Raw genomic sequence first — 17,262 nt, 5'->3', positions numbered from 1 at the left:
ATTCAGTATTTACATTTATTTAATTGTAATTCTGGTAAATCTGGTCACAATTTTTTTAATTGAGGTGGTCTGTTAGTATAATTTGCTCTAAGTGCAATTTTTATTTGATCGGTAAATCTGTGGCAAAATCTATAACACTCTAGTTATTTCGCCAGAGTATAAAGATTATCTTCAAATTAACAACTGTTTTATATGATTTCAAAGATAAACTATGATTTGATTCAATATACATATATATTTGTGAAAATTATAAATGTCTACTAACACAACTAAAACATCATCAAAAATTAATCGAACATTTTTAGAGTAATCTAAATAACAAAAGTTGATATATTAAGAGTAAATCTAGATTAAATTCAGATTTACTAATCGAAAACGCCACAACATTGATAAAACATATTTATTAATTTGTTAAGAAATAAATCGATAAGTTGTTGAAATACGGTAGTAAAGAATATATTAGCCGTCATGGTCATTAACATAACGCAATCTACTAAATTGTACTTGTAATGTAGATATTAAAGATAGCGAATATTCCAACCATATATATATACATTATAAACAATTTAAGTCATTTAGTAGGAATTTTGCATGAAGACTCTGTTATCGTTATCGAGGTGAATAATAATTCAAAACAATTTGTCATAGTTTTGACATTTGATTTGCCGCTACTTAATGCATGTGTTAAATTTGTTTTGTTTTAAGCTCGAAAAATAACACAAACATTTGCAAAATATTATTATTAGAAATATTAGTATAAGAAACTACAAAAAATGGCTGAAAGTATGAATGATAATCCTTCAACGTCAACATCAACGGCATCAAATCAGTTTGTGGACGAATCTGCAGATACACCAATTTGCATAATTGTTTTGGGTATGGCTGGCTCTGGCAAAACCACATTTGTAGAAAAACTAACGCAATTATCTTATGCACATTTCAAACCATATGTCGTAAATTTGGATCCTGCTTGTCGAGAAACTCCGTACCATTGTAATATTGATATCCGCGACACAGTCAATTATAAAGAAGTTATGAAGCAATACAAATTGGGACCAAATGGCGGAATTGTGACATCACTCAATCTTTTTGCCACAAAATTTGAGAAAGTTGTGGAATTAATTAAAAACGCTGGACAAAAAGGGCACAAATGGTGTATTATTGATACTCCAGGTCAAATAGAAGTCTTCACTTGGTCGGCATCTGGCACAATAATTACCGAATCACTAGCTTGTATGTTTCCTACAATTGTAGTGTATGTTATGGACATCGTTCGATCTGTCAATCCCACAACGTTTATGTCGAACATGTTATACGCTTGTTCAATATTGTATAAATCACGTTTACCATTTGTTGTGGTTTTAAATAAGGTATGTAATTTATAAATATGGATATATGTATATATGTTAATTGAAACAAATTTTAACAGATTGACGTGCAAGATCATTATTTTGCTTTAGAATGGATGACTGATTTTGAATCATTTCATGAAGCTTTAGAAAATGATAATAACTATGTAAATAATTTAACACGTTCAATGTCGTTAACCTTAGATGAATTCTATAAAGATCTCAAGACATGCGGAATTTCCTCGAAAACTGGTATTGGGTTTGATAAATTTTTCGATTTGGTTGCTGAAGGTGCCAAGGAATATGAAAAGTAAGAATATTAAATATTTGTGCTAAAAAAAATTATGATGTAGTTTATGTAACATTATTAAGGGTTTTAAATACGAGTAGTTTGATTATGTCTTGCCAGGGCAGGTACGCTGTTCTCTAAAATTCACTCATCGGTATTTAGCGATAGCCAAAAAAGTCTGTGTGGATAAAGACTCTTGTCGGACAGGAAAACTTTATTATATCAATTTAGTTGCTTTAACTAAAGCTGAACATATTCAGCACTATTATATGGTTCGAAGAACGGTATACGTTCCGAAGTCACTCATCGTTATTAACGATTAAGTGCCATTCGGCACGTACTAAAGAGACTTCACAAACAGGTTCCAGCGGGTTACGACAACAACAACAACACTATGATATCGGTGATGACAGGCCACTCTTGTTATGATTCATATTTTGCAAAAAAGAAGGATACTGCTTGTACTCTCTACATTTAAAGATTAGGACCGTTATCTTCTGGAATCAAGTGGGTAGTTTTTCCAGATTATAACAATTTTAAGATTAGATCAGCTATTTAAATTTGTTATTTTTTCATTATCAATATTGCCATTCTGTATTATCTGTATTAGTCTTAAATTAATCTAAATATATAGTTGGTTAAGGTGCACTGATTCTCAGCTTCACATTTGGCAGGATCCGAGTTCGATTCCCGGTACTTGCAGTCTTAAAAATAATTATTTACGAATAATTATATACAAGAATTATTTCCAAGACCACTGATGATGGGTATTTGGCAATACTCGAAACAGTTGTATGGTCAACCAAAAATTCAATTAATTAAAATAACATAAAAAATAAATTTTTGTTGTTGTAGTTCACTACTGTTCGAAAAACCTCTTTATATATTTTTATGTAATACTGAATTTATTAATGAATAGTATTAATAGTATTAATAGTATTAATATATAGTAAGCAAGGAGCGGGACATATTCGTAAAATATTGTGCTGTTATGATGAACACCTGCCCTGCGCTTAATCACTTTCACGACAAAATAAAGAAATCATATGTTAGGAGACCCCTTGTCTGAAGTCTCGCACAATATTAAAAGGTTCGAGGATACTCGATCCTACCTTGGAGCAGTACAGGTACTGCTTAACATCATTCTGCAGATTCGTATTAGCTTTGCAGGGAAACCAAGCACAGACATTGCGGCGTAAACACAATGTATATGATATTGTACCATACATATTTATTAATAAATATATATATATAATATTTTATTTAATATATATAAATATATATATAGATATATATACATATTTATATAAAGTAGATGGATATTTTGTATATACGAAACATAAGTAGTTGTGCAGTTTTTATTGAAGATATTTTACATATATATAATATATAATAATGTTATTATAAATTTATTTTAATATTATAGTGAATTTTAGTAAAGAAGTGATTCTAAAATCAGTTTTACCTATTTTTTAGTATATAATTTAATGTTGCTCAACGGCTTTCCTACTGAAATTAGCTATTACATATATTATATTATATAAAGTATATTATATATTATCATAACATACTAGGTATATTAGAGTATAAAATATATAGTAACTATTTTATATTATTTCAGTGATTTCAAAATGGAATACAACAAATTACGTTTAAAAAAGCTCGAAGATGAAAAGAAGAGTAAAACTCAACAGTTAGACAAAATAGCAAAAATGAAAGGTCCAGGTGAGGAAGTAAAATTTGCTCCATTGATTGAAGAGGTTTGTTGAATTTTTTATTTTAAAACAAAAATATATTCTAAATTTGATATTTATATTTGACAAGGCTCCCACTGGTGCAGAATGGGCGGATGTGTATTTAAAATATGATGCTGATGAAGGTTCGGAAGACGAAGAAGGTGAAGAGGAAATGCCTGACTTAGAGAGCAATATTTTCGATAAAGTATTTGATCAAAGTAAAAAATAAAATATATAACTAATAGAATTAATAAGTAAGTTTAAATAAAAATTCAAATCGTTGTAGACGGAAAAAATTTGTTTATATTTTATTAATGGATATATTTATTAACTGTCTGTCTCATTTTTGTATTGTTTTATTTTAGTTTTTGATAAATGTAGGCGCTTTTCATTGGGTGTTTGTGAAACAATATTTAAATATTAATATTTATTAATAAATAGTTATTGCTTAAAAGCTAATCATATATATATGTATGTATATATATAAATAGTTTTTTATGTAGTTTGTAATATATATGTATATATGTGTATAAGTATATATAATGTACTTTTTGTTTCTTGTAATATGCATGTGTAAATATTTGTTAAAAAGCTTTAAGATAGAACGCTTTCAATTGATATAATTAATACAATTAATAATACAGTATTGGAAAAGCAGTTAACATAAATACAATTTTAGATATTCATTAACAATAGGTAACCTCTCATTATATGTTCTAACAAGCAAAAACATTCAATATAAATAGTTTATATGCGCGTATAAATTTGTCTTAAGCATAGTTAATAGTAAGTAAGTTTATTATTGTTTTTGTGTTTACGAGCAACTTAATCTAAAATTTATTATTAATGCAGCAATTGTGCTTTTACATATATCAGTTACATAGATTAGAGACTACAGCGTTTATAGGTAAAAAATTGTTAACAAATTTAAAAATAAGCTTGCGACGGTTACGAATTCATTTATTGTTTTTTCTCTTATTTAATTTAATTAATTTAATTATATGTTTTTAACATATAGCATATGAAGAGTTTGGCTTTGGCTTTATTTTTTTAAATTATTATTATTTTTTTTTGTGCACTGTTTTCGAAATGGCAATTAATTTAAGTTGTAATTTATTTTCTGATTACAATTATTTTTATTTGTTTGTTTTTATTTATATAAGCTTTAGTTCTGAATTTTTCTTTTTGAATTTTCTATACATGATATATGTATTTTTTTTTTCGATCGCAGTTGGGTTTATTGTTTTCCGCTTTTCATATGAATTCCTTTCTAATTTGATAAAAAAAACTTATCTTATATATTTATACGATAAGTTGAAATGAAACTGTGCGAAATAGTTGAAAATATAGAGTTTTTAAATATATAAATATATAAATAAATATAAGTTATATAAAAAAATAATGCTAAAATGTTATATACCTTAGAAATATTTAACAGTGTCTGATTTACTACACGAGTAAGATTTGCTATAAGGAAATTTAAAATAGAATTTGTGAATATATTCAAATGTAAATTAATAAAATCAAAACAATTAAAATTAAATTAAAATTAAAATAAAAATGTGTTACAAGTACATTTAAAATGGGGTTACGGAATATAGGATTCAAATATATTTATTAATTTTATTGATGTTAATTAAAATAAATTAAATAAAAATTATTTAAATTTAATTAAGTTACATAAAAATCAATTAAATTAAAATTAATTAAATTTGCTAAAAGTAAATTAAGAATAGCATTTCTGAGTATAAGATTCAAGCGTAAATGAAATTAATGGTAATTAAATTGAAATTAATTAAATTAAAGTTTATTAAATTAAAATTTATTAAATTAAAATCATTGATGATAAAATCATAAAGATATTTAAAATTGCTTAAATTTGCTAAAAGTAAATTAAAAATTGCATTTCTGAATATAAGATTCAAGCGTAAATTAACTTAATAGTAATTAAATTGAAATTAATTTAATTAAAGTAAATTAAATTAAAACAAAATAAAATTAAATTAATAATGTTAAAATGAATGAAATTATAATAAATTTAAGAAAATTGATATAAATAAAATTAAAATCAATTTAATTAAAATCAATTCAAAAAAACCTCTTAATTAAAATCAATTAAATCAGACGGTAAAAAATTATTATTAATAATAATTTTTTTTTGAAACGGGTTAATTGTTAAGTGTATTGTTAATAATACTGTTATAATTAAAAAATATATGTTTTTTAAAACTTTTTTATTTGAACCAATTTTTCTAGTATATTCTGTAGTCATCTTCAGGGTACTTCAGGGAATTTAGTTTTTTAAAACTTTTTTATTTGAACCAATATTTCTACTATATTCTATAGTCATCTTCAGGGAATATTATTTAATTAATATTAATTCAATTTCAATCAATTAAAATAAATTAAGTTTAATTATATTGAATTATTTAAAAGATTGAAAATAAAACAATAATATGTTTTAGAAAGATATATATAAGTATTTTGGTCTTCTATATATGTTTATAGAAGTAATTGTTATTTCGAATTTATTTTAAATTCAAATGTATATAATAAAATATAATTTTTGGGATGATTATTCTTGTAATTGTTGAATAAAATATTTTCAATAAATTAAATAATTAATATTTGTTTTATTATTTATTCAAACTTAAGAATAGTGCTTAAAAAAGCAGCTCAAACTTAAATGGAAACTTTTGGATCAAACACTTTTAATGTTCGAAAATGGTTCAGCTATTTAAAAATGTTATAGCTTCTAGAATAGATCATCTGCTCAATTTTTCAAAATATTCGTATGTTCGTAAATTTTTGAGCGTCAAAGCTGTAGTCGAGTATACTCGAACTTCAAAATGTTAGAAGCTCTACTAAATCTTAGATTGACTTAATCTTAGATAATATATATATATATATATATATATATATATATATATATATAAATCGGTTTTAATACACAATATCATTGAATGTATATAAAAATAATAAATGGTTTATATTGATAAAATTCCGAATAGCAAATCAACTCGTATAGTAACTAGGGTTAAATGATAGTTGTCTAGAAAATTCTCTACAAAATTAGAAACTAATTTAGAAACTAAAAACTAAAAAGTTTGAACTACATTTTATTTTCAGAAAAAAAAATGCTAACCGCTAACTACTTTTACTATCACACTCTTACAAAAATATTGATTTCTCTGCATATTTTTTACAATACATTATATGATTTTGTTACATTTTGATCGATCTATTTTTTTACAAGTTCGGTGTACTAAGCGTGTGTTTTTCTTTATAAATTTCTTAGTGTAAAATATGATTTTTTTTTAAACATAGTTGATTTTAAGATATACGATACAATTGCTTGCAGACTAATCTTGTGTCATTTATTAGGAGCTAATTAATTGTAATTATATATAAATAAATATTGAATAACAGTGGTTAAGAAATTAGGGATCAGAAAACATTTGGACAATTATAATTTAATTTATTTTTTAGCAATAAAATATATATATCAATATAAAATATATAGAAATCCTAATAAGAATAGAAATTTAATTAATATAGGATAGACAGGGAACAACAAATACAACGGATTACAGTGCAACCATAGAAGCTTTTTTATTAGGTTAGGTTATGTTGAAGTGGTTGCCTTGTATACTAAAGCCCGCTTAAGCTAAAATAATGACCCCTTGTGATAACATGGAAGGTCCTTTAAACTACTACTAGTTCTAACCGAGCAAAAGACACTCGACATTTTAGAATGAAGAACAGAATATTATTCGTTAAGCAGTTATCAATATTATACCTGAGTATTAATTAATCAGGAATTAAAATATATGAAGGATTATTAATAAAGATATTGACACTTATTTAAATATGAAGATGATATTGAACTAATTTACATTGTAATAATAGTTAAGAAAGAAGAATTAAGAAAAGAATTAGAATTAGAATATTTCTAATTCTATTCTAAAATATAGAATTTTTTTAGAATATTTTTTTTTTAAATAACGATACATTAAAATTTTGAAATGGAAGACAAATTAACCAGGAAAAGAGCAATCTACCTGCTTAACCTACCTGCTTGTAGGTTTGAAATGTTTTTCTGGTTTAGGAAACTTCTTCTCGTTCATTAAGGAAGAGAAGATTACACTGAGACAGTCTGAAATGGATACCATAAGGAAAACTGCTTACAGATTTCTTGAACCTAAATTGTTTTAAAGATTACATGAAAATAAATATATATTGAGATTCATACGTATCCAAACAAAACGACCAAGTTAGCTTAAAGAAGACTTAAGTAAGATTAAATAATAAATAAATATAATTAAAAAATTATTATTAAAACGTTAATGGGATATGTAGATTATCACCTAACAGAACAGAGAATTTACACTAATGGAATTTGTGGGCTTACAGTCAGGGGAGATCATGGTACTGTGAAATACCTGTTGTAGAAATAGGCTCTACACTGTAATACAAAAACAAAATAAATATTTGGGTTCACATTTAATTTTGGATAAATTAATCAGTCAGTAAAGTGAACTTAATTCTGCAATTAATTGCATTTGGAAATAATATTTATTAATATTATATATTAATAAATAATATTTGTGAATTAAAGTTAAAAAAACACTCTGAATATATGAAGAGTGTGCAATAGACTTTATACATTGAGAATATTAATAATAAAATTTTAATGAGGACGAATGACATCCTCAGGGACATCAAGATTAATCCCATCAAAAAATACATAAAGAATAGAGCCCTGAAATTATTTGCGAAAACTGACAGACTTACCAACACCGCGTTATCAAATCTCAGAATGGTTTCAGGCTCCTCGGGGAGGTATGCAGATTTGAGGTCAATTATTGCTTAGTCTGATGAAGTGATAAACAGTAATCTAGTCAAGGTGTAGAGAGGGGTTTTGAAGAAACCTCGAGTTAAAAAAGAGTATAAGTGCTTAAGTGCACTAGCTCAAAACAGCTTCAACATCAACATAATAAATAAGATATCACCATCTCTATAAATTTTAAAAGAATTTTTCACTTAAAAAAAGCAAAATAATTAAAAATCCCTTCCAACACAAAGTTTAATATTAATATCGTTAACAGAGTCAATTATATGAAAAAAATTTTATAAAGGGAGGGAACAAAATTTAATTAACCACTGTTATTCTTCTTTTAACTAAATAGGTTCAGAACATTTTAAGTACCTTGCAGAGAGCCTGTGTGCCACATATTTATGTGTTCGGTAAATGCATTAGCTATAATAATGATATTTAAAAAAAGCTATTTATATATATTAAAAACCATATTATATCGTCTAATGACATAACATTGAGGAATATTATGGTCTTTAGTCCACCAATGTCCGAATTATTAAATATAAAATTGTAAAGTGCCACATATATATTTTAATATCTCTCCAGTACACCGACACTTCGCTATATGACTGCTCTTTATACAGAATTTCATTATAACAGCTCTTTATAATTGTAATACTTAATCGGTGTGCAGATCAAAATGTTTTGTTATACAGTCCTTCATTATGACAGCTATTTTTGTGACACTTTTTTGATATATGGCCCAAAATATTTCGTTATACAGCTTTTCATTATGACCTTGGTGAAACTCTTTCGATAGTCAACTTATAATATTTTAATATATCCTTTTATTATAACAGCCGATACACGTTTCCAAATGTTTCGTTATACAGTCCTTTGTTATAACAGTTTTTTCTAAATAGTGAGACTGCAATATATTCATTTTAATCTCTATCAAGCACATCAATAGATCATTTTATGAAAGGTCTTTATATGCAATTTTGTTATAACAGCTTTTTCCATTGTTAGAGTCTTTTGTTATACGACCCAAAATGTTTCGTTATGTGATACTTTGTTATAAGAGCTTTTTAAATTGTGAGACTTATTTCGACATATGGTTCAAAATTTTTGGTTACACTGCATTTTGTTATAACAGATTTTTTTAACTATGAAATTTTTTCAATATAAAGTCCACAAACGTTCGTTATTCAGCATTTCAGTACAATATTGCTCTTTTATTATGACGATATATCGTTTAATTAACAATATACGGTCAAAAATGAGATTTTGTTATATGATCTTTGGTTAGTGATCATCTATAAATTGAAACAAAATGTAATAGTGTCTTTAGTTAAACAACACGGCATAGATATATCCTTGAAAAATTGACCTTAAAACGAAAAGCTTCCTAACAAAACAATTGTTTGATACAAAATATAGTAGTGTCTTCTGTTATACGACAATACTACATTTTTTAGTGTCTTCTGCTATACGAAACTACTACATTTTTTAGTGTCCTCTGTTATATGTTATACTAGATTTTGTAATGTCTTCTATTTCATGACAGTATTACGTTTTTAGAGTCTTTTATTATACGAAAGTACTATATTTTTGGTGTCTTCTGTTATATCACACTACTACATATTTTAGTGTCTTCTGTTATACGATAGTACAATATTTTGTACTATCTTCTGTTACACAACAAAACTAAATTTTTTAGTGTCTTCTGTTATACGACACTATTACATTTTGTAGTGATTTCTGTTATACAACACTAGTACGTTTTGTAGTGTCTTCTGTTATACCACATTACTACATTTTGTAATCACTTCTGTTATACGTCACTACTACATTTTGTGGTGTCTACTGTGATATGACACTTCTACATTTTGTAGTTTCTTCTGTTATACCATATATCTATATTTTGTAGTTTCTTCTGTTATATGACACTTCTACATTTTGTAGTTTATTCTGTTATAAGATAGAACTTCATTTTTTAGTGTCTTTTGTTATACGACAGTACTATATTTCGTATTAAAAATTTAATTTGTTAAATTGCTTTTCGTTTACAGCCATTTTTTCTAGGATGTATCTATGTCATTTAGCACAGTATGGATGTAGTTTCGTTTGATAACAAGGTTCGAACTGTTATACTATCTATAATGCTAGATACAAATTTTATATTAATTTATATTAACAAAGATTGATAATACAATACATGGCACAAGCATTTTACAAGGCATAACGAATGTTCTTGAACTACTTAGACTAATTTTCTAAAACATTAATTTTAATTTTAATTTTATACTTAATAATATATAAAAACATATATAATATATGATGTGGGTTTAAGTTTACAACTGATTGTAAGCATATTTTGTTTTATATACTTTCGCTTAACCATAAGCTTAGTTATAAAACTTATAATTATAAAATATATATTAATTATATTAGTTTTATATAAAAAGAAAATTCAAGAAATGTTTCTTGATTGCTTTTTTTGTTAATTGCTAACTTATGCCAATTTCCTAATACAACTGAATATACATTAATCTGTTAATATTAATTATAAATACATACACAAATACTAATAGTAATAATACTATATAAAATACAATGTTGTTTTTGCTTTAGCTTATAAGCATTAAGGACTACAAATCTAGAACAGAAAATAATTTCATAATTATGAATTTTTAATATTTTTGTTAAAAAATTTTCAAGAAACAGTCTTTTAGGCTTTTTTGTTCGCATTTAAACATAACATTTTTTTGTTGTAGCTTTTAATTTAAAATTATTTTAATTATGTATAATACTTAGATACACAGCATATGCTTCAAATAAATACTCTTGCTTAATATATTTTTTTTTTCAAAAAAGTATTTGAATTATTTTTCTTGATTTTCTTAATTAATTAATTAGTTAATTTTGTGTTTTGTTAATTAAAAAAATTTTTTTTTTTTTGTGTAATGTAAACTGTTGCGCTGGTAGAACTGTTTTTTTTTTTTGGGTGTTGTCATGTTGCCTGAATTATTATAAAAATAAATCCTTGTTGCATCCTAAATATATAGGATAATAAAAAATATATATTAATACTGAGTATATAGAGTTTTCAAAATAAATAATAATAAAGTTTTCATAATTTATTTAAAATATTTGCTTAATCTTCATCGGAAAGATTTGCAGTTGTTAGAAGAGTTTTGTTGTCCTCAGCTCCAGTTTCTTCAATGTCCTATATAGCCAAAAAAAAAGAACTTTATTAGTATATATGATATAATTGTATAAATAAATAAGTTATTAGTGTATATGGTATAACTATATGCAATTTTAATATTATATATTATTTCTATATATATTATAATTGTAGTTGTTTTTAATTGGACCTTTATAACGTGACTATTGTGACTAACATTCTGTCTAGAAATAGTATGGTATGGTATGGTTTGGGGGGGTTTGGGTTAAGTTAAGACCTCTATGCACTGCGACCAGCTTGATTTATTGTGCACCCCTTTCTGTCTAGAGATAGAATGTACTTTCTATTAAAAGTATAAGAGGTTTCACTGTAATTGTTTGTATTTAATTTTTAAGCATAATTGTTAAAATTCTAAAACATGTAGTTATATTGAGTATTCTATCCAGAGATAGAATATACTTTCTATTAAAAATGACTGCTCTTAAGAAACAATATCAGACGGTTAAAAGAAAGGTGCATATATAAGAGAGTCTGTGTATCAGAGGTTTCACTGTAATTGTTTGTATTTAATTTTTAAGCATAATTGTTAAAATTCTAAAACATATAGTTATATTGAGCAATCTATCCAGAGATAGAATATTTACTTTCTATTAAAAATGACTGCTCTGAATATGTAAAAACGAGAGATATACATATATAAGAGTTTTTGTGTAACAGAGTTTTAACTGTAATTGTTTATATCTGTGTTGCAAATACAATTGTTTAGTGTTCTAAAACATATATATAGATATATTGAAATAGAACCTACTTTTTATTAAAAATGACTACTCTGAACGAGCAATACGAGACGGTTAAAAGAGATATACATATATAAGAGTGTCTCTGTCTGTGTATCAGAGTTTTCACTGTAATTGTTTGTATCTGTTTTTCAAGTACAATTGCTTACAATTTCAAAACTTATGGTTTTATATAGTGTTTATATGAAATATGATATGATCTATGGTACTCTGCGTCAGTCTGATTTTATTGCAAACTCTAAGAAACTGAGTCAATTCAAATGTATTGCACAAAACAGAAGTTCACTGGAATTGATAACTTGTGATATAAATAAAAAATCTGTGTAAATAGAAGGAACAGATTTTATATGGTTTTTGTTTTAACAAAGAAAATATGTGATGACAAACAGATATCAATTAACATTTCAAATAAAAATTTATGTTTTTTAAAGTCCATTTAATGATTAATTAAAATTATTTTTTATATAATGATATGTTTGGAATAATAAAATATTTTAATTCTTTAAATATATATAATGAGAAAATCAGAGGATCATGCAATAAGGCAAATTTTGTAGATAAAGGATCTTCATCTCCTTTAACCCAATAGCTTCCTTTACCCCAATAAATGCCAAGAACTTGAAAAAATACAATTAGAAGTGACATGTGATGTAGGATCATAAGGGTTATGTCACGCAGGCGTTCAGATGAATAATAGAATAATGCTAAGAACAAAAAAGTAGATAGTATTGCTGGGTGCAGTAGGCATAAGTGCCAATAATGTGGTTGAGCAAATGTATTTAAAAAATTTAGACAGGATTGTTAATGTAACATAATTGTGGTATAGTAATTGTTTTTGTTGTAACCAGCGGAGATCTATTTTTGGGAATGGGAAACGGCACTTGTTTGCTGAAATTGGTCGTTACGCGAGGTAGATCTGTTCTTTCGTGGAACCATTGAACTACAGTGATAGTCATCATCTATTAAAGCCAGATCCTATTGTTTAATTATGCGTGGGGCATAAAGATTCTTTAACTATAGTTTCCATATATATTAAAAATAATATTATACGGGTTTTAGATTTGAAAGTAATAGAAACCACAATTGAAAAGAAATATTTCAAATAGATACCTAACATAAGAGCATCCGAAATAATATATTTCAAATATGCACTTGATTTAAAAGTGTCCAGAGTGGATATATTCTATTTTGCTTTTATACGATAAATCAAGCCAATGCTAGAGAATCTTTGGTAAATCAATCAAAGTTGACTAAGCTTAAAAATTATTTCTCTGTCAAAAAACCAGAGAAGCACCGAAGGAAATTGATATTTAACATTTTTTTGTGGGATGTGGAAATTGTAAAATTATGTTTACAAATAAGTTGAATAATAACTATAGTAGTTTTCAAAGTAGATAAGGCAATCCAGAAAACTAGAACATACATTGCAATCCATTTATAGAGAATATTCCCCACATTATTTATTATACATGAATGATTTAGATGTTAATAAAACGAACGTGAAACAATGTGACACCTATACATGGCATGAAAAAGGATATATCCGAAAACTTATTCAAAATTCATAACAAAAATTTAGTTGAAAAAAATCTATTAGATTAATTGTTAAATGAAACAAAATATGGCATAGCTGTAGACCTAGCATACTCTATGTGTCAATTTTATTGAAAATATATTGTATTTCGAAAGACTATAAATGATAATCATAGTCATAATCATGTCATACGATTTCCGGATTTTTTTTGCGGTTGTTGTAGTTGAATATAAGGTTCCACAGATCTTAGCGAAACGCAACAAGCTTAAAATACCGCAAACCTAGCTTTTATAGCTAAATATCAATAGGTAGAATTAAAATTATGGAAGTATGTCTTCAATATTATGTGTGAGATTAGTTGATTGTTTAATGATGTGTTTCTATCTATTTAAGACCTTGAAAGCTCTTGATAGATTGTTATAAAGAAATTCTGTGGTATTATATATAAATTTATAAAAATCCATAACTTAACATCAGAATAAGGGACTGATGAAGTTTTTATTGATATACAAATTTATGTATTAACTAACTGGGAAGTTATAAGACTCTTTAAAGTATCCATGGGCTTATGCTTTGTATTAGGAATTAATGGATTTTATTTTTATATATTAATTCATCTATTATTTAACTTGAAAGTTATACGAAACTTGTCAAAGTTGTGAATATGGTTGATACTCTTTAAAAAAACCATGCGAATATGGTCTTAATTAAGGACTAATGACGTTTTTATTGATATCTATGATTTATCTATTATTTGTGTATTATTTATCAATAATTTATCTATAACCTTATTTGAAAGTTATAAGAAACTTTGCAACGTTGTTAATATAGTCAAAAAAAAATGTTTTCTTCAATTTTATATTTCTTTGCACCCATAGAGTCAAATATTACCAATACAATCAATCAATAAAAATCATGAGATAAATTTGTCATCACATAGGAATATAAACTGAACCTCAACTGCGAAAATAAGTGGAAAAATTTTGCAAGCTCAGCAATATCCGAAATCTTTGTCTCTAACTGTACACATACATACATATGTATATATACATATATATATGTGAGGTTGTGTATTTCATATACATAGACTATTTGTTTATATAAGGAATTTGAAGAAAAAAAAATAATAAGAATATATACTTACATTGCGATTACGTTTGCGTACCGAGGAGACTATTGTGCGCTTATTGCGTGCCACTAAACACACGGCAATTATTAGAATCACGCCAATTAGAGCAAAACCAAGGAGAGCTGGTAGTAAAACGCTATCCTCGGCCTTGTAACCCTTTCGATAGTGGCCAGTTTGTTAGAGAATAAAATAATAAAGAACAAAAAACGTATATATAAGTAATTACAACATTTATTTATTTGATATATGAATATATAGAGATATATAGATATATGTATGAACACCTACAGCCCATTGAATATATGTAGATGGATCAACGAATGGCCAATGCGAACCAATCCAATCAGAGTTCTGTGAATGTTTGCTATTCGGTGGATCAACTAAGTTGTTATTCTCATCGGTTGGTAGATTCCTGTTGTTTGTTGGTAGATTCTTGTTGTTGTTCAGGATTAATTGTGAATTTGTTTTAACCAAGACGGGCGGTATTATGGGTTTCTTTGCGGCTGATTTGAGTAATGGCACCTGGATGATACGTGTGGTGATAGTTGGTATGCTATTTGAATTGTTGTACTGATTATTTTGATTAGAGTTGATAGAGGCTCGCGGTGGTAAATTAATGCTTGAAGTTGATATTGCTAAAGTTGGACGTATGCGTATATTAAAAGTATTTTGGACAGGCAACGGTTCGTTCTTATTGTTCACTTCATCGTTGTGTTGGTTGTTGTTGGTATTCGTGTTCTCATCCTTTATAGTTGTAATTACTATTTTAGTTGGGCTGGGCGCCTTCTCACGTTCGTCAGCAGGTACTGCATCGAAACGGAGCTCAGTGACATAATTTTGTTTCACTGATGTTTTTTGGCTGCTGCCAATGCTGCTGCCAAAGCTTTGAGCTGCATCATTTCGGCCGTTTGATTTTGCTGAGCTATTATATGCTTCAGCATATTGTACATTGTCATTAGTTGCAATAATTCCGTTTTGGGATCCTGCACGAGCTGCTTCGCCATTGTTACTGATGCTTGATACTGTAGCGCTGCCAGTTAAAGTATCTTTGACATTATCATTTATGACAGTTAAAACTGTATTACTCATCGCTTGATCCAGTGTTGCAAGAGTAGGCATAGTGTAATTATTGCTTGCACTGCTGTTGAGCCGCTGTTCATTATGTCGCGTTTTATTCACTTTAAGTATAATACGTTCTACACCGTCCTTATTGACAATTTCAACTGGTTTGCCCAAACTTATGCCATTTCTCATATTAATATTATTAGCATCAGCATCAGCATCAACATCAGCATTAGCATTTGTATTTATTTTATTTGTTTTGGCTGTGTTATAATTTCTACTGCCATTACCGATGCCATTAACATTTTTAATAATAGCCGCTTTAGTTTTTAAAAACCATTCAGTTGGACTTGGTAAACATTCTGTAGAGACTAGAAAGGGTATAAGTACTGCTCCCACAATCACTGTACATACGAATATCAAACCTAAATAGGCAAAGAACGAACGTCGCTTTGGCCGCTTGCCTTTAGATTTTTTAGTACCGTTATTACTGGAACTGCAACTACTGCCAGCACTGGATAATTTACCCTCAATTCGAAAATCATCATTTTGCGGCAAAATTGTATATTGCAGACTATTTTCACCGTGTCTTATGGTTTTATACATTTTATATGTAAAATTATATATAACTCTAGTTTGAAGCTTAATTACTAAGTGCTGCGTATGTAAATATATATAGTTTGCACATAAACTTACTTCGATACCATATCACTATTAATAAATATATTGATTCAACAAAGCTTAATTATTATCACAAACACAAGATTTACGCAAAATTAACGTTTTCATTATACACATATATGGTATATTTAAATTGAAATTATTGCATACATATTATATATGTACAAGTATCAATTCTACAATATCTGACATTGTCCCGAAAAATGCGTAATAGGCCATAAATTTCACTCAAGAGGGGTGGTGGTATTTGTAAAAAATAACTTACTTAACTTCACTTTAATTTCTGTAAACACATAACTAGTTTTTGTTTCAAATTATATTAAAAAACAGCCATTACAATATATACTATACATTTACATTTATTTTAAATTAAGTTTTGCATTTTTAAATAAAATTTTTTAATATTTTTTGTAATTTTCTAGTACTTCAAAACAATACGTTTTTATCCTTTTTGAGCAATAAACAATTAATTTTGTGTTATTTCATTTGTGCCATTAATTACTCGATTTAAACTGTTTTATATTAAACTTTCTTTTATTTAATTGTTTTTTAATTTCTTATTTTCACTGCATTTTCTTTAAGTGATTGAGTTAATTTTGTGTGTACCCGTCAATTCCCTTTTCATTGCCAGCAATGTTTGACAAACTGTTTGACTTTTGGTTTGCTTAGGAAAAAT

The 17,262-nt window shown here is 26.7% G+C and overlaps 2 protein-coding genes across 2 annotated transcripts; one reads left to right on the top strand and one right to left on the bottom strand.

The window, feature by feature from the left end:
- Nucleotides 1-656: 656 nt before the first annotated feature.
- On the top strand, nt 657-3,660 carry LOC119669741 (GPN-loop GTPase 1-like). The gene is made up of 4 exons (XM_038079753.1): nt 657-1,370; nt 1,430-1,659; nt 3,260-3,398; nt 3,463-3,660. Exons 1-4 carry the CDS (start codon nt 774-776, stop codon nt 3,601-3,603), a joined length of 1,107 nt encoding a protein of 368 aa, XP_037935681.1. The 5' UTR covers nt 657-773; the 3' UTR covers nt 3,604-3,660.
- Nucleotides 3,661-11,214: 7,554 nt separating this feature from the next.
- LOC119669740 (probable serine/threonine-protein kinase DDB_G0282963) lies at nt 11,215-16,526 on the bottom strand. The gene is made up of 3 exons (XM_038079752.1): nt 15,132-16,526; nt 14,859-14,999; nt 11,215-11,422 (listed from the first exon to the last, which is right to left on the bottom strand). Exons 1-3 carry the CDS (start codon nt 16,509-16,511, stop codon nt 11,351-11,353), a joined length of 1,593 nt encoding a protein of 530 aa, XP_037935680.1. The 5' UTR covers nt 16,512-16,526; the 3' UTR covers nt 11,215-11,350.
- Between the last annotated feature and the right edge of the window lie 736 nt (nt 16,527-17,262).

This window comes from Teleopsis dalmanni, chromosome 1 (genome assembly GCF_002237135.1).
Source record: "Teleopsis dalmanni isolate 2A chromosome 1, ASM223713v2, whole genome shotgun sequence".
In the NCBI taxonomy this organism is placed as follows: domain Eukaryota; kingdom Metazoa; phylum Arthropoda; class Insecta; order Diptera; family Diopsidae; genus Teleopsis; species Teleopsis dalmanni.
The sequence above is the reverse complement of the archived record's forward strand: the minus strand, read 5'-3'. Positions and strand labels throughout refer to the sequence as shown.

Coding starts and splice junctions, on each gene's coding strand:
- LOC119669740 (XM_038079752.1), bottom strand. CDS start 16,511: ATGTATAAAACCATAAGACACGGTGAAAATAGTCTGCAATATACAATT. Junction 15,000..15,131: donor CTACATATATTCAATGGGCT/GTAGGTGTTCAT, acceptor CACTATCGAAAG/GGTTACAAGGCCGAGGATAG. Junction 11,423..14,858: donor TACGCAAACGTAATCGCAAT/GTAAGTATATAT, acceptor TTGGCTATATAG/GACATTGAAGAAACTGGAGC.
- LOC119669741 (XM_038079753.1), top strand. CDS start 774: ATGGCTGAAAGTATGAATGATAATCCTTCAACGTCAACATCAACGGCA. Junction 1,371..1,429: donor TTGTTGTGGTTTTAAATAAG/GTATGTAATTTA, acceptor AAATTTTAACAG/ATTGACGTGCAAGATCATTA. Junction 3,399..3,462: donor TTGCTCCATTGATTGAAGAG/GTTTGTTGAATT, acceptor ATATTTGACAAG/GCTCCCACTGGTGCAGAATG.